This window comes from Nerophis ophidion, linkage group LG04, assembly GCF_033978795.1.
Source record: "Nerophis ophidion isolate RoL-2023_Sa linkage group LG04, RoL_Noph_v1.0, whole genome shotgun sequence".
Taxonomy (NCBI): domain Eukaryota; kingdom Metazoa; phylum Chordata; class Actinopteri; order Syngnathiformes; family Syngnathidae; genus Nerophis; species Nerophis ophidion.
In genome coordinates, this window is record NC_084614.1 from 38,197,003 (window position 1) to 38,219,537 (window position 22,535).

Genomic DNA, 22,535 nt, shown 5'->3' on the forward strand with positions numbered 1-22,535 from the left:
ATTTTAAAAACATTGCGATCTCGAAACAAATTTTTGTTAACCTGTCAATGGTAAAGTTTATTTTAAGTTGACATCAAGCTCGCGACATAAGTGCTAACGTTTTTTACTGTATGGTTTCATTTGCTAATTTCAGTTGGTACCAGGCTGTATTAAGTTAAGTTAAAAGTTAAAGTACCAATGATTGTCACACACACTAGGTGTGGTGAAATTTGTCCTCTGCATTTGACCCATCCTCTTGTTCACTTCCTGGGATTTGAGGGGAGCAGTGGGCAGCAGCGGTGCCGCGCCCTGGAATAATTTATGGTGATTTAACCCCTAATTCCAACCTTTGATGCTGAGTGCCAAGCAGGAAGGTAATGGGTTCCATTTTTATAGTCTTTGGTATGACTCGGCTGGGGTTTGAACTCACAACCTACCGATCTCAGGGCGGACACTCTAACCACTAGGTTACTGAGTAGGTTGAGTATTGTTGATTTAACAATGTTTTTGGTATTTCATGGTTAAATTGATATACTTTCCCGAATTTAGTTTGACAGTAATTTCATAACGAGGCAAACAATAAATGACCTCAACTTGGACTGTTTATCGTCTTTGAATTAAAGGACTGTTTATCTATTCCCAAAATAAATATCAACTTTCAGGGAGGGCAGAACATAATACTTGTCCTTCAGTGAACAATACTGCAGTCTAAAACACGTTTGTCAATACAAACAACTATCAATTAATTATAGTTACATATTACTTACAGATACAAATTGTCCAAGACGTATTGGAAAGTATCCAGTAACAAAGGTGTCCACATCAATCAATTTACTGCGCCTTGACCTTAACTAATGTCTTAGTCTTTCCAAAAACAAATGATAACTCCATTTCAATTTAAAGACTGCATATGTTTATTCCAAATGGTAGAAAATGGATGGATTAACAATAAAAAGCTTAGTGTTTTTCATAGCTATCATTTTTCGCTGTTTGACTAATTTACTTTGACCAAACCTTTTCTGATTTCCCAAACTAGAAAGTAATAAAATTAGGTATGATTCATGTGGATATATTATAGGATCAAAATGAAAATTCAGCATTAGTTACAGTTATTTTAGAACCACAACCACAGCAAGTAGTCCCGATAAACATTTTTTTAAATACAAGTAAAGCTAGAAAAGTAATATTTAGCCAATCAATTGATAATTAGAAGCAGTTACCCTTAAACACTGTGGTGTTCTTGTCACATAATTCCAATGTGTAATTTTTGATAAGATATTAGTTTATGGATATCAAAACTTGAATAAGAGTAGCAGTCACTCTAAAGGTATGCAGAAACCAAAACCAGAGAAGTTTGCACGTTGTGTAAATCATAAATAAAAACAGAATACAAAAATTTGCAAATCATTTTCAACATATATCCAATTGAATAGACTGCAAAGAGAAGGTACTTAACATTCGAACTGGTAAACTTTGTTATTTTTTGCAAATATTACCTCATTTGGAATTTGATACCTGCAACATGTTTAAAAAAACTGGCACAAGTGGCAAAAACGACTGAGAAAGTTGAGGAATACTCATTAAACACTTATTTGGAACATCCCACATGTGAACAGGCTAATTGGGAACAGGTGGGTGCCATGATTGGGTATAAAAGCAGCTACCATGAAATGCTCAGTCATTCACAAACGAGGGTCACCACTTTGTGAACAAATGCTTGAGCAAATTGTTGAACAGTTTTTAATAACAACATTTCTCAACGAGCTATTGCAAGAAATTTAGGGATTTCACCATCTACAGTCGGTAATATCATCAAAAGGTTCGGAGAATCTGGGGAAATCACTGCATGTAAGCAGCAAGGCCGAGAACCAACATTGAATCTCTGTGACCTTCAATCCCTGAGGCAGTACTGTATCACATGAGCTCAGGAACACTCCAGAAAACCACTGTCAGTATCTACACTTTGTCGCTACATCTGTAAGTGCAAGTTAAAACTCTACTACGCAAAACGAAAGCCATATATCAACAACACCCAGAAACGCCGCCAGCTTCACTGTGCTTGAGCTCATGTAAGATGGACTGATTCAAAGTGGAAAATTGTTCTGTGGTCTGACGAGTCCACATTTCAAATTGTTTTTGGAAACTGGACGTCGTGTCCTCGGGACTAAAGAGGAAAAGAACCATCTGGATTGTTATAGGTGCAAAGTTTAAAAGCCAGTGTCTGTATTATTACCCAAGTCATGGGTAACTTACACATCTGTGAAGGCACCATTAATGCTGAAAGGTAGGTACAGGTTTTGGAGCAACATATGTTGCCATCTAAGCAATGTATTTTTCAAGGATGCCCCTGTTTATTTCAGCAAGAAAATGCCAAGCCACTTTCTGCAGGTGTTACAACAGCGTGGATTCGTAGTAAAAATGTGCAGGTACTAGACTGGCCTACCTGTAGTCCAGACCTGTCTCCCATCGAAAATGTGTGGCACATTATGACGTGTAAAATACGACAACGGAGACCCCGGACTGTTGAACAACTTAAGCTGTACATCAAGCAAGAATGGGAGGGAATTTTTACTTGAAAAGTTTAAAAAATTGGTCTCCTCCGTTCACTAACGTTTACTGAGTATTGTTAAAATTAAAGGCCATGTAACACAGTGGTAAAAATGCCCCTGTGCCAACCTTTTTTGGAATGTGTTACTACCATTAAATTCCAAGTTAATGATTATTTGCAAAATAAACATTTTTTGTAGTTCAAACATTAAGTATCTTGTTTTTGCAGTCTATTTAATTAAATATAAGTTGAAAAGGATTTGCAAATCACTGTATTCTGTTTTTAATTACGATTTACACAACGTGCCAACTTCGCTGGTTTTGGGTTTTGTAAAAATACGAAGGGAAGTCTTTGATAAGATTTCTAGATGCGTAAAATTGTGTCTTTGTTGTTGTTGGAGAATGTTCTTCTCTGAAACAAAACATATTGTTAGACTCTACCCGCGTTCTTTTGTTGAACAATCAAAAGTCGGGTCTTCAGAGAGATTTCCAAGGTATGTATTTAAAACTGGTTAGGGATAAATGTATTCATTAAAATAATTATTATTAATTACAAATATCCAATCTGAGGCTTGTTCCCCCTTTGAGACGATGTGACATTCTTTCTTTGGCTACAGTATGTGAGGACAGCTTGAATCTTGGGGTTATATTTAGTCATCATTCTCTCAGCGTTTTACATGTGATTGGAAATACCCAAACTGTTGTCAACCAGTACCAAAACAATTATCACTCTCACCAAAACAGCATATAGTAGTCAGGCAGCCTGTAATTGTAATCACATAGCTTGGAGGCAAATTAAGGTCAATACAAATGTGGGAGTTTAAGTGGGTATTTGCTATACTATTTTAACAACATACAATGTAAATCAAAATGTAAAATTAAAAAGTTTTGAGGAAAAAGAAATCAATAAATATACCGACAAGGCCTTATTACAGACGACACATCTTAATAATCTGCATAAAATACTTTGGTAACACTTTAGTATGGGGAACACATATTCACCATTAATTAGTTGTGTATTAAAATGCAAATTAGTAACATATTGGCTATTAATTAGTCATTATTAAGTACCGTATTTTTCGGAGTATAAGCCGATCCGGAGTATAAGTCGCACCTGCCGAAAATGCATAATAAAGAAGGAAACAAAACATATATAAGTCGCACTGGAGTATAAGTCGCATTTTTGGGGTAAATTTATTTGATAAAACCCAACACCAAAAATAGACATTTGAAAGGCAATTCAAAATAAATAAAGAATAGTGAACAACAGGCTGAATAAGTGTACGTTACATGACGCATAAATAACCAACTGAGAAGGTGTCTGGTATGTTAGCGTAACATTTTATGATAAGAGTCATTCAAAAAACTATAACATATAGAACATGCTATATGTTTACCAAACAATCTGTCACTTCTAATCGCTAAATCCCATGAAATCTTATACGTCTAGTCCATAGGTGTCAAACTCTGGCCCGCGGGCCAAATTATACAGCGGTGTCGCTGTAACACCGCATTCACCGATTCCCCGGGAGACTCTCGAATTTCAGTGCCCCTCCCAAAAATCTCCCGGTGCAACTATTCTCCCGAATACCACCCGGACAACAATATTGGGGGTGTGCCTTAAAGGCACTGCCTTTAGCGTCCCCTACAACCTAACGTCAAGTCTGTTTTTCCTCCTCACTAAAAGCGTGCCGGCCCAGTCACGTAATATATGTGGCTTCTACACACATGTAAGTAAATGCAAGGCAAACACTATTACAAATATGCGCCAGACTGTGAACCCACACCAAATAAGAATGACCAACACATTTCAGGAGAACATCCGCACCGTAACACAACATAACACAATATAAACACAACAGAACAAATACCCAGAACCCCTTGCAGCACTAACTCTTCCGGACCGCTACAATATACACCCCCTCCCCGCTACTAACAAACCCCGCCTCCCTAACCCCACCTACCTGAGCCCCGAAATTAAATGAGCAGTAAAAAGGCCTGAATGGTTGATTTTTTCATTATTTTATTTTAAAATGTATTAGCCTCTGGAAAAAGTTAATGTTAATATTTACCTCAGAAGGCTGCAAATACAAAAGAGGCACTAAATTTTTATTTAAATTTGATTTGATATGCCATTGATATTTTTCAATTATTATTATTATTATTTGAAACTCAATTTTGCATGTCACTATAAAATTATATAAGCCTTGCTTGTTCAATATTCAATGAAAAACTTGTTTGGGTCCCTATTAAAAGATTAATTTGTTCAACCTCGGCCCGGGGCTTTGTTCAGTTTAAAATTTTGGCCCACTCTGTATTTGAGTTTGACACACATGGTCTAGTCTCTTATGTGAATGAGCTGAATAATATTATTTAATGTTTTATGGTAACGTGTTAATAGTTTCACACATAAATCGCCCCTGAGTATAAGTCGCACCCCCGGCCAAACTATGAAAAAAACTGTGATGTATAGTCCAAAAAATACTGCACTTATTAATGCTTTAATCTGCATGGCCTCATTATACAACCAGTAAGCCATTAACTAAGAGTCTTGTCTCAATAACCTCAAAATTTGTTACGATTGGGTCGCATCTTGGATGCGCGAGGAGTGCCACCTCTCGATGCCAAAGGACTGGAGCAGGCAGGAATGAAGGTAGGAGCAGATTTTAATATGAATAACCAAAGTAATACTTGACAAAAGAGCAAAACAAAGGTGTGCCTTAGCACGGGAAGCTAAATGCTACGAGAGGCAGACTTCAGAGTTCGAAGTAGCGCAAGCCGAGCACGCGGAGGCTAAGCTAAACCTAGCGTGGAACAAACAGAAAAACAAGAATACACAACATAACAGTTGCCTTAAGCAAGCAAAACGTCCAGGAGGAACTGAGGTAGCAGGCGGTCTTAAATACAACACAATAATTAACGACTGGTGTGCGCCAGTGCAGGTGAAACAATTACGTTGCCATGGTGACGAGTATAAACTAGGAAGTGTTCAACTCAGGGAAACGCCAGAGTCCAAAACGTGATCAAACATACAGAAAAGTAAACAACAAACGATCCATGAAGTGGATCGCAACAAAAATTATTGCTTATTAGTAACCCAAACCCAAACCCTTATATGTTTCCCTAGTGTCCAAATAACTCAAAATTAAGTCTTTGTTACTTTAATAAGCAACTAATTAATGGTGAATATGTTCCCAATACTAAAGTGTAAAGTGTTACCAATGTTTTAATCAAAGGTGTGCAGGAAAAAAAAACTAAGACGTAAACCGTTTTCAACAAAGCCTAGCAAAGAACATTTCTGAATTAGGGATTTGTACGTTCAGGACTCATTTCACCTTAATCCGTTTTTATATTCTCAGTTATTGATATTGTTCACTGATTTGAGCTTGAATGCTTCCTATTTTTTGTGAGGTTGGTTGGTGTACAGATAAAACAATGGAGAGACAATTATTATTGAAAAATCTAAGAGTGGGGGCAATCCAACCGCAGAAGGGGTCTGTGCCTTTCCACTATTACACATGACAGCAACCTGGCGACAGGATTTGGATTAAGGCTAATGACTTGGGTGTGAATACCGGTAATCTCCAGGAGAACGTTTACAGTGCGAACGTGGGCTTGTTTCACATGGGTCTTTTTCCACACTTCTAGATACTGAGGATAATGTCTGTCCGGGGATACTTTGTCCCCTTTTTCAGATGCACAGCCTTTCTCTCTCTGAGGATTTTGGTTCTTGTCCCTGCAGGGTTGCCTGTCCGCAGTCAAAGCGATTCTCTACCTGACACCAAAGTGATGGACAATATTACCGTGCGACAAGGAGAAACGTTATTTCTCAGGTGAGTCACGTTTGTGTTTTTAATATAATGTCGTCCCTCTGCTGCTGTCATAGTCCTACATTCCGTGGAGGTCTACATTCAGTATCTGGTGGGCAAATGGGATTATGGTGAACAGTGATTACATTGAAATGCTGTCTGTTTTATCATGTTCCTGCTGCTGCTGCTGAATAATGTTGTGGGATTTCAAAGGATTAGTCATTCAATTCACAAGCGATACTCCGCTTCTTTTGCGGGTTTTTACGAGAGAAGGCTGTCTTTTTTAATTGTTGTGTGACAGCGCAGAACTACAGAAACTGTGTGTTTGGGGCTGGGGTGAATTAAGCTAAACACTTAAGTATGTTGGAGACTGTAGGAGGAGATGCTACGGGTTGGGAAAAAAGGTCTGTCTTGTAAATAAGGTGAAGTGACAAGCAATCATTTTCGACGATATGGATAAAAGTGATATTTTCACATCCTCCGTGTTGCCTCATAAGGAGTTTATCATAGTGCCGACCACAGAGAAGGCCCTGTCTCCCCTACTTTTAAGTCTGGTCTTGGCCACCACGAGCTGGAGCTGTCTCGCGGACCTCAGAGGGCGTGCAAGATTGTAAGTTTGGTTGAGGTCCGAGATAAAATGAGGAGCCAGTCCATGCAAAGCTTTAAAAACAAACAGCAAGGTTTTAAAATCAGTTCTAAAATGAACGGGCAGCCAGTAAAAACTCTCTAAGATGATGGAAAATGGAAGTTGAATGCAAACGTGCAATTACTGCTATCATGCCAGAATCTGCAAAACAACCAAAGAAACAAAAAGTTTTGCTTGAGGGGACAAACATAAGAAGAAAAGAGGCTACTCGGACAAAAGGACAGTCAAGGATCAACATTGCCCAGACTTTCACTCGCTGGCGTGAGCTCAAAGACAAGGAGGGATTTTCGACCAATGCTGCCTTGATTCTGTTCCTAAACTACTAAGTGACTTTCGCTGCTTAAATCAAAATGAAAATGCCAATGTTAGCTATCAGAAATGTGTGTGGTAGCAATAAATAGCCACCAGCTTGATGGTTCCAGTTCCATATGTTAAGTTTTTACTGTGGAAAGATCAGTAATACTGATACATTGTGATATTATCGTGTCAGTTTGATGCTGTATGTGCTGGTCTTCATGAGAAATGTGGTCTTGTCTTGGCAAAACACTACCGCTTTGGTCCACTGGCGCTGCCAAAATCAACCAAAACAGAAAGTTCTTGAGTGGTGCTTTAAGCAATGTCCCCACGTACAAATGGATTTTAAAAAACACAATCAGTATGTTACCAAGCATTAAATTAGTCTAGTTTCTAAAACAATTTGGCTCAAAATAAGGTTTCATAAAGACATGGGACCACCTTAATCTGATCCTGTTTGGCTTTTGAAAGATCGGATTAACACACCCATATCGTATGATTGGAAACCAGCCTTCTCTGGCATGTAGGCGTTATCAGTGCTCCAATATCCGTGGAGGACCAACACGCCGTTTAACTACATTACTCACAGGTGAAGAAAATCCTTCAGATCATTCACAACATCATTTTTCATACTTAAGTCAGTGATGTAAAAATGAAACGTCCAAACTAGGGTTGTCCATCCATCCATCCTTCAAGTTCTTCCGCTTATCCGAGGTCAGGTCGCGGGGGCAGCAGCCTAAGCAGGGAAGCCCAGACTTCCCTTTCCCCAGCCACATCGTCCAGCTCTTCCCAGGGGATCCCGAGGTGTTCCCAGGCCAGCCGGGAGACGTAGTCTTCCCAACGTGTCCTGGGTCTTCCCCGTGGCCTCCTACCGGTTGGACGTGCCCTAAACACCTCCCTCGGGAGGCGTTCGGGTGGCATCCTGACCAGATGCCCGAACCACCTCATCTGGCTCCTCTCGATGTGGAGGAGCAGCGGCTTTACTTTGAGCTCCTCTCGGATGGCAGAGCTTCTCACCCTATCTCTAAGGGAGAGTCCCTCCACCCGGCAAAGGAAACTCATTTCGGCCGCTTGTACCCGTGATCTTATCCTTTCGGTCATGACCCAAAGCTCATGACCATAGGTGAGGATGGGAATGTAAATTGAGAGCTTTGCCTTCCGGCTCAGCTCCTTCTTCACCACAACTAGGGTTGTCCCACTACCAATATGTTGGTACTGATTCCGGTACCAAGATGTATTTCGATACTTTTTTATACTTTTCAAACTAAAAGGTAACACAAAAATGTCATTATTGGCTTTAGTGTAAAATAAAACCTTATAATACATTGAACATATGTATATTACTGCAAATAAAAAACACTTTTGGCATTAAATATAGTGAACATACTAGACGACTTCTCTTTCAGTAGACGGTAACCAAACGGGTTACAAAGTCTTTTAATTTGGCTGCTGAGGTTTGTAGTAACATATTGTGTCGTTTCCAATAGTATATTGTTTGTCAAAATAATGAGGGACAAGCTGTAGAAAATGGATGGATTATTAATGTACTTGTTAATTTACTGTTAACATCTGGTTACTTTCTGTTTTAACATGTTCTATCTATACTTTTGTTAATATATGATAAGCATGGAGGACACTTACAGCTCTGTTGTTTGGATACTTTACATACGTTTTGGGTGGTATCACAAATATGGGTAACGATCCATCGCCATGTCATTAAAGGGTCATACTTTAGTCATAAATAAAGTAGTCCTCCTGTGTCCAGGGACGTATTTCCTGAGTTTTTAAAACATAAAAAAAATGACAAATAGTTGTGTTATAAAACATAGGTAGGTAGGTCTTTATTGTCATTGCACAAGTACAACAAAACTTTGATTTCAGCACAAACCCATTCAAGATTAGACAAAAACAAACAGTGTACAGGGTTACAGAACAGGAACGCTGATGGGTCGTCACAAGGCGCCCTGAAAAGATGGGAAAAAGGTAAACACTGGGGAAAGAGGATTAAAAAAAATACAATCTAGACTGGGAACAGTCTGGAGTGGGATAAAACCTCCATAGCAAAGCACATATACGTATTACAACATCCATCTTAAGATATCTAGCATCAGAGGGGAGGGAGTGGGGGTCACAGTGGCAGGCTGCAGCTCTTCAGCCGCTGCCCATCCAACCATCACCCCTAAAGGATTTGCGTCAAGGGCGTTGGATGTGGAGTGGGGCATGTGTGTGTGGCGTATATTTTTGTGGATGCATGTGTGTGTGTAAGCTTGCCACGTGTCTCTGTTCCGCGGCCTTGATGTTGTGCAGCCGATAGTCAGTCCAAAGTCAGCAATAACAGGTGTGTGTCCATGAGAAGGGAGTTTGTTGTGTCTTCGCCGCACTATCCTTTGGGAGAGTCTTGAAGCCAGGGAAACAATCCAAGTTAGAATGTTCTGTATGCAAGTGAAAATCAAATTTGCTTTTCACTCTTAATAGTCTCTGACGGATTCTCAAAATGCATTCTGCGGGGCAGACAGTCTGATGTTATCCAAATCACAAGCTTGTCCACAGTTATTCCCGCCTCCTCCAATCATACGTGGCAGCTTCGGGGTGATTGATTGAGACTTTTATTAGTAGATTGCACAGTACAATTGACCATGAAATGGTAACACCCGAATAAGTTTTTCAACTTGTTTAAGTCGGGGTCCACGTTAATCAATTCAATTCATGGTGCTTTGAAGACTGCCAGCAACTTCCAATTTGTCTACAAACCAGAGCAGCGCTTACTCCAATCACCAGATGTCCTGTTGTCATAATTCCGAATAGGTGGCTATCTTCACGACCCTGACTGAAAGGGTAGCGAGGCACACGGCACTCCATCTACCCCCCAGAGTTCGTCGTGTGTCCAGCAACAACCGCTCCGTAACGACAAGCAAGTTCCCCTAAACCCAAGATCTTTTAAATTTCGTTGAGTTCAGTTAAATAGTTCCAATGTTGATTTGTAGAGCAGTGCAAAAGGAGGCAACAAGAAAGTTAAGACAAGACAAGACAAAGGAACAAGCAGGAGAGATAAGGGAGAGGAAAAGGGAGCGTCCGCCCTCGATGAGTGCCAGTGAGCATGGGTGTAATCATTGTAGTATCGACTAGTTACGGTTCTTGTACTCGTACTCGTTACAGTCGGTATTTGAAGCGCTAACTTGCTGTTAGTGGTTAGCTATTGTATCCTCCTAAAGTTAAAGTTAAAGTACCAATGATTGTCGCACACAATCTTGGTGTGACGAAATTATTCTCTGCATTTGACCCATCACCCTTGATCATCCCCTGGGAAGTGAGGGGAGCAGTGGGCAGCAGCGGTACCCCGCCCGGGAATCATTTTTGGTGATTCAACCCCCATTTCCAACCCTTGATGCTCAGTGCCAAGCAAGAAAGGAATGAGTCCAATTTTTATAGTCTTTGGTATGGCTCGGCCGGGATTTGAACTCACAACCTACCGATCTCAGGGCAGACACTCTAACTACTAGGCCCCTGAGTAGGTGGTCTAGTGGTTACTCCTACCGTGTGTAGTAAAGCATGTTTTGTTATTCTTCATCCTGCGGGGAAGATAATTGTATGAATCATTTATTGTCGTCATGGAGGCGAGGATTAGTGATTTAGAAGTAGCTTAAACACTGTGGACGGACGATAGCTGCGAGCTAGCAAGCTATGTTTTAAAGCACCACGAACAGAGCGACGTTTCAGTGTTCATAGCTTTAAATTTCGGCATTAGTTTTAAAGCCAAAATCCCTCCATTCTACCTCTTCTGTCTTCACGCTGTGTCTGCTTGCAAGTATTGTGTGCATTTTTGTTGACAAACATGTGACTCGACTAATATCGCCAGCAATGTCACCACAGAGTGCTGTCATAGTATGAAAAAAAAATACAGGTATTTTTCAAAAGCTGTACAGGTGCTGGTCATATTATTAGAATATCATGAAAAAGTTGATTTATTTCATTAATTCCATTTAGAAAGTCAAACTTGTAGAATGTATACATTCATTCCAAACAGACTGATACATTTCAAGAGTTTTTTGCCAAAAATTAGATGATTATAGCTGACAACCAATAAAAACCCTAAATTCAACATCTCAGAAAATTAGAATATGGCGAAAAGGTCAGATATTGAAGACACCTGGTGCCACACTATAATTAGCTAACTAACTCAAAACACCTGGGAAAACCCTTAAATGGTCTCTCGTTTTGATTCTGTATGACACACAATCATGGGGAAGACTGCTGACTTGACAACTGTCCAAAAGATGACCATTGATACTTTAAAGAAGGAGGGCAAGACACAAAAGGTCATTGCCAAAGAGGTTGGATGTTCCCAGAGCTCTGTGTCCAAGCACATTAATAGAGAGGAGAAGGGAAGACAAAGATGTGGTAGAAAAAAGTGTACAAGCAAGAGGGAAAACTGCACCCTGGAGAGGATTGTCAAACAAAACCGATTCAAAAATGTGGGGGAGATCCACAAAGAGTGGACTGCAGCTGGAGTCAGTGCTTCAAGAACCACCGCGCACCGACGTATGCAAGATATGGGCTTTAGCTGTCACATTCTTTGTGTAAAGCCACTCTTGAATAAGAGACAATGTCAAAAGCGTCTCGCCTGGGCTCAAGACAAAAAGGACTGGACTGCTGCTGAGTGGTCCAAAGTTATGTTTTCAGATGAAAGTAAATTTTGTATCTCCTTTGGAAATCAAGGTCCCAGAGTCTGTAGGAAGACAAGAGAGGCACAGAATCCACGTTGCCTGAAGTCCAGTGTCAAATTTCCACAATCGCTAATGGTCTGGAGGGCCATGTCATCCGCTGGTGTTGGTCCACTGTGTTTCCTGAGGTCTAGGGTCAATGCAGCAGTCTACCAGGAAGTTTTAGAAGTTATGCTGCCTGCCGCGGACCAATTTTATGGAGGTGAAGATTTCATTTTCCAACATGACTTGGCTCCTGCACACAGTGCCAAATCTACCAGTACCTGGTTTAAGGACCATGGTATCCCTGTTCTTGATTGGCCTGCAAACTCACCTGACCTTAACCCCATAGAAAACCTATGGGGTATTGTGAAGCGGAAGATGCGAGATGCCAGACCCAACAATGCTGAAGAGCTGAAGGCCACTATTAAAGCAACCTGGGCTCTCATAACACCTGAGGAGTGCAACAGACTGGTCGACTCCATGCCACGCCGTATTGCTGCAGCAATTCAGGCAAAAGGAGCTGCAACTAAGTATTGATTGCCGTACATGCTGAAACTTTCCATGTTCATACTTTTCAGTTGACCCACATTTCTAAAAAATATTTTTTGGTACTAGTCGAAACCAATATTCTAATTCTCTGAGATACTGAATTTTGGATTTTCAGTAATTGTCATTACTAATCATCAAAATGTAAAGAAATAAACATTTCAAATATATCACTATGTGTGTAATGAATTGATGTAATATGTAAGTTTCACGTTCTGAATATAATTACTGAAATAAATCAACTTTTTCATGATATTCTAATAATATGAACAGCACCTGTAGAGTACCTTTTTAATTCATTAGTACCCTTGTACCCGCACGCAAAATGTGACTCCAGTGTAAACGCGCACACGCCAATGTGGCCTTGACGTCACTTGCATGCACACTTCAATAAAGTGAAAACAAAGGACGTTGACCAGAAAGAAGTCGCTACTACTACAAATCCAAATTAAAGTTGCAACACCTTAAAAATTAGTAGGGGGGTTTTACGCGAAAATAAATGAAAGTAATACAATGTATGAATGGATGTATATAGTGTAATACGTTTGGGAAGGTTTTAATCTTTTTATGACTGCTAAGTAGAGGAGACACGGACATCAGCGTGGATCTATGTGAGCTTTATTTTTCAGCTCACATGTAAGCAAATCCGCCACAACGTCAATTCAGTTTTAAATTGAGAAAGAGATTAATTTAAAACTTTGCCAAGTTTACTCAGTATAAGCGACATTGGGCTGAACAGATTCTGGTTTGATTTGTAAAAACTACACATTTAGATATGAAATTTTAATCTCTTTTTAAAACAGCTAATCAGTCAATCAAGCAAACAATCAAGGCAATCGATAATGATCATTAATAAACTGTTATGGTACAGCGGGGAAAGGAGACGGCACAGATAAAAGGACGTTGTTTAGCTCTATCTATTATATATATAATAAAAAAATGAGACATGTAACTAATCCCAAATGTGTATGTGTGCGACTATGTGAAGTAAGTATATGTTGAGTGTTACCGAGCGGTGTTGAAGGCGCGTATAGAGGAAGTCCATGGAAGGCTAGGCAAGCTCGGCGATCCAGGGACATACATGAGGTCAGGGGCAAGAGCGAGGCGTCAATGTCCGTGTCCAGAATTGAGGTCTTGATCCAAAGTGGGCAGTCAAGGAACCAGAGGGAATACGGGGAGACGAGACACCCAGCTCGTCACCAGGAAAAAGAGGAATGCTGCTGGATGGCAACAAAGGACACAAGACAAATGAATACGGTGGGGGAGAAACACAGAGAGAGAGTGCGCACAGAGCTTGACACGCCTTGGCTTATTGTATGGAACAGGTAACGACGTTTTGGCCCGGAATGCAGGTTTGCACTGGCTTAAAAAGTGTGGTGTCTCATCAGCTTCAGGTGTGCAGATTGCTGATTGATTGCTGCAGCAGGAGTGGCGCACGCAGCCGAGCTTACAGATGAATGCGCATCGGAATGCGCCCGGGCCGTGACATAAATCATAGTAATAATAATGATAAGTATTTGTTTAGTTACTGCACTAATTAAATAGCCATGTTTGGCTTTTCTGGCTAGGGCAACAGATTGGCCACAAGGAGAAAAATCTAATTTCAAAATGGTCAATATAATACATTATCTCACACCATTGTCATAGAGTAAAGTGTCACATTAGTTTCATATGGCCAAGAAATTAACAGGAAAAGGGCACATCAGGGACCTACTGCCTGAACACATACAGAGTAATGCAAATTAAAGGAATAATCCCGACCGGAGAAATTTTTTACTCAAGCCTTCAATAATACTCGACCCCACAACCTCCTTTGTTCTGGGTTTCTCCTCATGTCATCAAATCATTCTTGAGAGTCTGCAACCTGGGTGACAGTTTACAATCTACCTTTTTTTGAGCAAATCCAAAAGTGTTTGCTTTTGAAAAGCTGGGGTGCCGTACATAGATCGGCCAAAGCATTCGTAGGAAGGTGTCACCAAAACTGTGGTAGTGAACTGTACACGTGTCGTATAGACTGATGGTGGTAACAAGGGCTACTGTCTGCATCATATACTTGCTCTACTTGGTCTGGCTCATTCCAAATGAATGATAGAGGAAAGCTTATAATAAACTAAGAACTAAAAACAAAGTCAGTAGTACACGATTACTAAACAAAAGTTAAAACTTCTATTTATTACTCTTGTCAATCCTTTGGTTCCTGACCTTGAAGTCCTCCCCTATCCAGGGAATTATTCCCGGAGTTTGTAAACTGTTAGACCCTACCCGCTTTCTTTTGCTGATCAGTCAAACGTTGAGTTTTCTGAAAGACTTTGCAAGCATTTATTTAAAACTGGCCACAGGTAAATGTTACAGCGTTCCTTTCACTCCTGCAAAAGCATCATCAATCAGTCAGTATCGCGTACGATCAACACCACGAGTGGGCGTTCGCAAGAGCAAGCTTCTACAAAAGTGAGCCCAGATGGATAATTATTCACCCTCCTTATAGCAAAAGGGAAGACAAGTTCAATGGGTTAATGAGTCCATGTGTCAAAAAGTGCTCACTAGGGTGGTGTGGCCAGTCAAAAATAAGGGAAAAGGAAGTGAGGAAAAGGGAGACGCTTGAGTTGTTCCATCCATCTATGAGGGGAATTTTGTCAAAAGGATGTGTAGCTAATTGATATTATAAATATTACATCTGAGGCTAGTTCCTCCTTTTTAAGACTTTAACCTTTGTACCATTCTTTCTTTAGGCTGAACTCTGGGTTACATTTAGAGCCATCATTCAGAGCCATCATTCTTTCAGCCTTATACCAGTGATTAGACAAACCAAAACACCTAAAAAATCCACAATATGTGCGTTCTTCCTCAAATAGTCAAATTAAGTGAACGACAAATGAGTAAATTTAGGTGTATAGTTTCTAAGATATTCCAAAGACATGCACCTGGGGATAGGTTGATTGGCAACACTAAATTGGCCCTAGTGTGTGAATGTGAGTGTGAATGTTGTCTGTCTATCTGTGTTGGCCCTGTGATGAGGTGGCGACTTGTCCAGGGTGTACGCCGCCTTCCGCAAGAATGCAGCTGAGATAGGCTCCACCGACCCCAAAAGGGACAAGAAGTACAAAATGGATGGATGGATGGATTCTAAAAAAAAAAATAACAAGAAACAACAAAAAAAGGATTTTGAGAAAATGATCAATATGATCCAGTCCATCTCAAATACTGGGGCGGGCACCACGTCCGGCGTGTGTGACCTCGAGGAAGATGCTTTTTTTGCCGTACCACAATATGACGAAAACGTATGTAGCGCTTGGCTTCACTGTGACTACGGTTGGGAACGAAGACAGACAAGTGTTTTGTTTTCTTTAAAAGGGAACTGCACTTTTTGGGGGAAAAAAACAATCAATATGAAAGACATGACGACAAATACATATATATGTATGTATATATATATATATATATATATATATATATATATATATATATATATATATATATATATATATATATATATATATATATATACATACATATACATACATACATACATATATATATATATATATATATATATATATATATATTGAAGATGGCGCCCGGACGGGCTGCGCACTCGAGGAGCTCCTGCTAAAGATGGAACATTTGGCAGAAATACCGGACAATTCCACAAACTTAATGGCTGGCTCACATCGTGGTCACTCCGTGATCACGTACGACCGCCAGACACTTCTGGATGTGGACACATCGGGCCGTTTTGGACCGATAGACACTTGCGTGCTAGACTTGCTAACTAGCACGGGAATACATCGGCGGCTACATCCAGCGGCCTGTGAAGCAGGGGAGTCTAGTAGCAGCGGGGGCCGTCTACGGAGCAGACGCCAGCGGTGTGATCGGAAACGCGGATGCCGAGCGGGGCTAAAAACAAAGCAGAAGGCTAATCCCCACAGAACACCACTTTCCTCCATCCCGAAGACGGATTTAGATGGAAAATGCGAGACTACTGGTCTGGGTAAGGAGTCAGTTAAATTAGAACAAGTTTTTTCTGCTTTGAGTGTTTCAGAGTTGGACATGTGTTTTACTGAGGTGGCTAACTATGATGCGTGCAGTTTATCAAAGCAACAAACAAACAATCGGAAAATCCCCGTTACTGAGGTGGCTAACCATGATGCGTGCAGTTTATCAAAGCAACAATCAAACAATCGGAAAATTCCTGTCGTATCAATTCCTAGATATGGTCGTAACTATACTAAATGCACTGGGCATAATAAACACAACATTATTAATATTGCTACTACGGATAATTTGATCAAAAACTCCCTAAAACAGCCCACTACCTATAATATAGGTTTTTTAAACATAAGATCATTGTCTCCTAAAACGTTGTTAGTTAATGATATTATCAGAGACAACAATCTTAACGTCATCGGTCTCAGCGAAACCTGGCTTGAACCAAACGACTTTTTTGCGCTAAATGAGGCATGTCCTCCTAACTTTACACATGCGCATATTGCCCGTCCGCTCAAAAGGGGTGGGGGGGTTGCACTAATATACAACGAAAACTTTAACCTTAGTCCTAACATAAATAATAAATATAAATCGTTTGAGGTGCTTACTATGAGGTCTGTCACACCGCTGCCTCTACACCTGGCTGTTATCTACCGCCCCCCAGGGCCCTATTCGGACTTTATTAATGAATTCTCAGAGTTCGTTGCTGATCTAGTGACACACGCCGATAATATAATCATAATGGGGGACTTTAATATCCATATGAATACCCCATCGGACCCACCGTGCGTAGCGCTCCAGACTGTAATTGATAGCTGTGGTCTCACACAAATAATAAATGAACCCACGCATCGCAACGGTAATACGATAGACCTAGTGCTTGTCAGGGGCATCAACGTTTCCAAAGTTACGATACTCCCGTATACTAAAGTATTGTCTGATCATTACCTTATAAAATTCGAGGTTCAGACGCATGTTCGTCAAACTAATAATAATAATAACTGCTATAGCAGCCGCAACATTAATACAGCCACAACGACAACTCTTGCTGACCTACTGCCCTCGGTAATGGCACCATTCCCAAAGTATGTGGGCTCTATTGATAACCTCACTAACAACTTTAACGACGCCCTGCGCGAAACCATTGATAACATAGCACCGCTAAAGTTAAAAAAGGCTCCAAAAAAGCGCACCCCGTGGTTTACAGAAGACACTAGAGCTCAGAAATTATTATGTAGAAAGCTGGAACGCAAATGGCGCACGACTAAACTTGAGGTGCACCATCAAGCATGGAGTGATGGTTTAATAACTTATAAACGCATGCTTACCTTAGCTAAAGCTAAATATTACTCAAATCTCATCCACCGTAATAAAAACGATCCTAAATTTTTGTTTAGTACGGTAGCATCGCTAACCCAACAAGGGACTCCTTCCAGTAGCTCAACCCACTCAGCTGATGACTTTATGCAATTCTTTAGTAAGAAAATTGAAGTCATTAGAAAGGAGATTAAAGACAATGCGTCCCAGCTACAACGGGGTTCTATTAACACTGACACGATTGTATATACGGCGGATACTGCCCTCCAAAATACTTTCTCTCGTTTTGAGGAAATAACATTAGAGGAATTGTTACAACGTGTAAATGGAATAAAACAGACAACATGTTTACTTGACCCTCTTCCTGGGAAACTGATCAAGGAGCTCTTTGTATTATTAGGTCCATCAGTGCTAAATATTATAAACTTATCACTCTCCTCGGGCACTGTTCCCCTAGCATTCAAAAAAGCGGTTATTCATCCTCTTCTTAAAAGACCTAACCTCGATCCTGACCTCATGGTAAACTACCGACCGGTGTCTCACCTTCCCTTTATTTCAAAAATCCTTGAAAAAATTGTTGCGGAGCAGTTAAATGAACACTTAGCGTCTAACAATCTATGTGAAACCTTTCAATCCGGTTTCAGGGCAAATCACTCCACGGAGACAGCCCTCGCAAAAATGACTAATGATCTATTGCTAACGATGGATTCTGATGCGTCATCTATGTTGCTGCTCCTCGATCTTAGCGCTGCTTTCGATACCGTCGATCATAATATTTTATTAGAACGTATCAAAACACGAATTGGTATGTCAGACTTAGCCCTGTCTTGGTTTAACTCTTATCTTACTGATAGGATGCAGTGTGTCTCCCATAACAATGTGACCTCGGACTACGTTAAGGTAACGTGTGGAGTTCCCCAGGGTTCGGTCCTTGGCCCTGCACTCTTCAGCATCTACATGCTGCCGCTAGGTGACATCATACGCAAATACGGTATTAGCTTTCACTGTTATGCTGATGACACCCAACTCTACATGCCCCTAAAGCTGACCAACACGCCGGATTGTAGTCAGCTGGAGGCGTGTCTTAATGAAATTAAACAATGGATGTCCGCTAACTTTTTGCAACTCAACGCCAAAAAAACGGAAATGCTGATTATCGGTCCTGCTAGACACCGAACTCTATTTAATAATACAACTCTAACATTTGACAACCAAACAATTAAACAAGGCGACACGGTAAAGAATCTGGGTGTTATCTTCGACCCAACTCTCTCCTTTGAGGCACACATTAAAAGCGTTACTAAAACGGCCTTCTTTCATCTCCGTAATATCGCTAAAATTCGCTCCATTCTGTCCACTAAAGACGCTGAGATCATTATCCATGCGTTTGTTACGTCTCGCCTCGACTACTGTAACGTATTATTTTCGGGTCTCCCCATGTCTAGCATTAAAAGATTACAGTTGGTACAAAATGCGGCTGCTAGACTTTTGACAAGAACAAGAAAGTTTGATCACATTACGCCTGTACTGGCTCACCTGCACTGGCTTCCTGTGCACTTAAGATGTGACTTTAAGGTTTTACTACTTACGTATAAAATACTACACGGTCTAGCTCCATCTTATCTTGCCGATTGTATTGTACCATATGTCCCGGCAAGAAATCTGCGTTCAAAGGACTCCGGCTTATTAGTGATTCCCAAAGCCCAAAAAAAGTCTGCGGGCTATAGAGCATTTTCCGTTCGGGCTCCAGTACTCTGGAATGCCCTCCCGGTAACAGTTCGCGATGCCACCTCAGTAGAAGCATTTAAGTCTCACCTTAAAACTCATTTGTATACTCTAGCCTTTAAATAGACTCCCTTTTTAGACCAGTTGATCTGCCGTTTCTTTTCTTTTTCTTCTATGTCCCACTCTCCCGTGTGGAGGGGGTCCGGTCCGATCCGGTGGCCATGTACTGCTCGCCTGTGTATCGGCTGGGGACATCTCTGCGCTGCTGGTCCGCCTACGCTTGGGATGGTTTCCTGCTGGCTCCGCTGTGAACGGGACTCTCGCTGCTGTGTCTTGGATCCTCTTTGGACTGGACTCTCGCGACTGTGTTGTATCCATTGTGGATTGAACTTTCACAGTATCATGTTAGACCCGCTCGACATCCATTGCTTTCCTCCTCTCTAAGGTTCTCATAGTCATCATTGTCACCGACGTCCCACTGGGTCATTATTGTCACCAATGTCCCACTGGGTGTGAGTTTTCCTACCGAGGATGTCGTGGTGGTTTGTGCAGCCCTTTGAGACACTAGTGATTTAGGGCTATATAAGTAAACATTGATTGATTGATTGATATATATATATATATATATATATATATATATATATATATATATATTATATATATATATATATTTATATATATATATATATATATGTTTAATACATTCATAATATTAAATAAACGTACATAAATGTCTGCTTACTGCAGAGCCAAAGGGAGCTCCTCTATTTCGGCCATAAAATCCAATAAATAACCATTAAAAAATCACCAACAATACTCCATTTACATTTCATTGTGTCAATGATAACCAAGTATTAGTGATATTGTTATTAAAAGCGCTAGCGCACACAAACTATTTATAGCGGCGACATCATGGAGTGGTCTGCTGCTTTCTCATTTCCTTACTCCTTTTATTCTAGATCATAAATCATGCACCTCACCTGGACATTAGACGTCTGAGTAGGTATTCCGACAAGTTGGTACACTTTGACAGTCATTTAAGGCACGAAACTGGGGAGGACGACACGAAAAGACGCTTGTTCACCCCTGCCCCCTGCCTTGTTTCTTTGTGAGGATTATGAGACAATTTTCATCTAAATGGGAATGTATGAACATCCCAGCAGTCAGCATCCTAATAACAGCAGACCTTGTATAGTAAATGATGTTTTATTATGTTTGTTGGTTCTCATGAAGTCTGCAGTGATGAAGAAAAAAAAACAACTAACTTTGTGATGCGTTTTTGAAATAATGCGCTGTGTATACTTTAAATGATCAAAATATGTAAATATTAAATGTTATTTTGAATATACCCATTACAAAATTTCATATATACTAGGGGTGTGGGAAAAAAATTGATTCAAATTTGAATCGCGATTCTCACGTTGTGCGATTCAGAATCGATTCTCATTTTTCAAAAATCAATTTATTTTATTTATTTTAAATTTTTATTGTTTCATCAATCCAACAAAACAATACACAGCAATACCATAACCATGCAATCCAATTACAAAACCAAACCTGACCCAGCAACACTCAGAACTGCAATAAACAGAGCAATTGAGAGGAGACACAAACACGACACAGAACAAACCAAAAGTAGTGAAACCAAAATGAATATTATCAACAACAGTATCAATATTATTTATAATTTCAGCATAGCAGTGATTAAAAATCCCTCAGTGATATTATCATTAGACATTTATAAAAATGATTAAAAAAAAGAATAATAGTGTCACAGTGGTTTACGCTTGCATCGGATATCATAAGCTTGACAACACACTGTGTCCAATGTTTTCACAAAGATAAAATAAGTCATATTTTTGTTTTGTTTTTATAGTTAAAACAAATTTACATTGTTGCAATCAGTTGATAAAACATTGTCCTTTACAATTATATAAGCTTTTAAAAAAAAATCTACTACTCTGCTAGCATGTCAGCAGACTGGGGTAGATCCTGCTGAAATCCTATGTATTGAATGAATACAGAATCGTTTTGAATCGGAAAAATATCGTTTTTGAATCGAGAATCGCGTTGAATCGAAAAAAATCGATTTATAATTAAATCGCGACCCCAAGAATCGATATTGAATCGATTTGTGGGACACCCAAAGATTCGCAGCCCTAATATAAACTTACATCATGTACAGTTTATAAAACCCTAATGGAGGTGTTTAAATGTTTTTCAAGGGCATTATAGGCAGAATTGCACAGCTGCCATATGCTCCATTGTAAGCAAACTTTTTATCACATTTATTTAATATTTAAAATGCAAAAAAAAAAGCAATAACATCCATTATCATGTCTCTCATAATGATTGGGCAGATTTCCCAAAGAAGTGAAGTTCCCCTTTAAAGGCCTACTGAAACCCACTACTACCCACCACGCAGTCTGATAGTTTATACATCAATGATGAAATATTAACATTGCAACACATGCCAATACGGCTTTTTTAGTTTACTAAATTGCATTTTTAAATATCCCGGGAGTTTCTTCTTGAAAAATGTCGCGTAATGATGACGTGTGCGCGTGACGTCACGGACTGTTAGGAAATATGAGCGCTGCACACACACACAAGTTGTCTGCTTTATCGGCATAATTACACAGTATTTTGGAGATCTGTGTTGCGGAATCTTTTTCAATTTGTTCAATTAATATTGGAGAAGTCAAAGTAGAAAGACAGAGTTGGGAAGCTTTAGCCTTTAGCCACACAAATACACGGTGATTCCTTGTTTAAAATTCCCGGAGGTGAAACTTCACTATGGATCAGAGCGGTCAAACGAACATGGATCCCGACCGAATGTCAACCAGCAGGTTTCGGTGGGAAAATTGTGGTAAAAAGTCGCTTCTTACCGGAGATCAGCTGACCTTGCGCCATCCATAAAGCTGCCGTCAACATAAAGATACAATGTTATGCAGAGGTGTACTTATAACAATTTTATAGACAAAT

The 22,535-nt window shown here is 40.1% G+C and overlaps 1 protein-coding gene across 5 annotated transcripts in view; it reads left to right on the top strand.

Moving 5' to 3' along the window:
• Positions 1 to 22,535, top strand: part of ntm (neurotrimin) — a 552,734-nt gene that overhangs the window by 326,966 nt on the left and 203,233 nt on the right. For 4 of the 5 annotated variants that reach the window (XM_061898036.1, XM_061898037.1, XM_061898039.1 and 1 more), the window contains exon 1: positions 6,123 to 6,359. In XM_061898036.1, the coding sequence (XP_061754020.1) occupies positions 6,187 to 6,359 (173 nt within the window). In that variant the 5' untranslated portion in view covers positions 6,123 to 6,186. Of the gene's footprint in view, positions 1 to 6,122; positions 6,360 to 22,535 lie in introns of those variants that run through there. The other variant, XM_061898038.1, reaches the window with a different exon arrangement.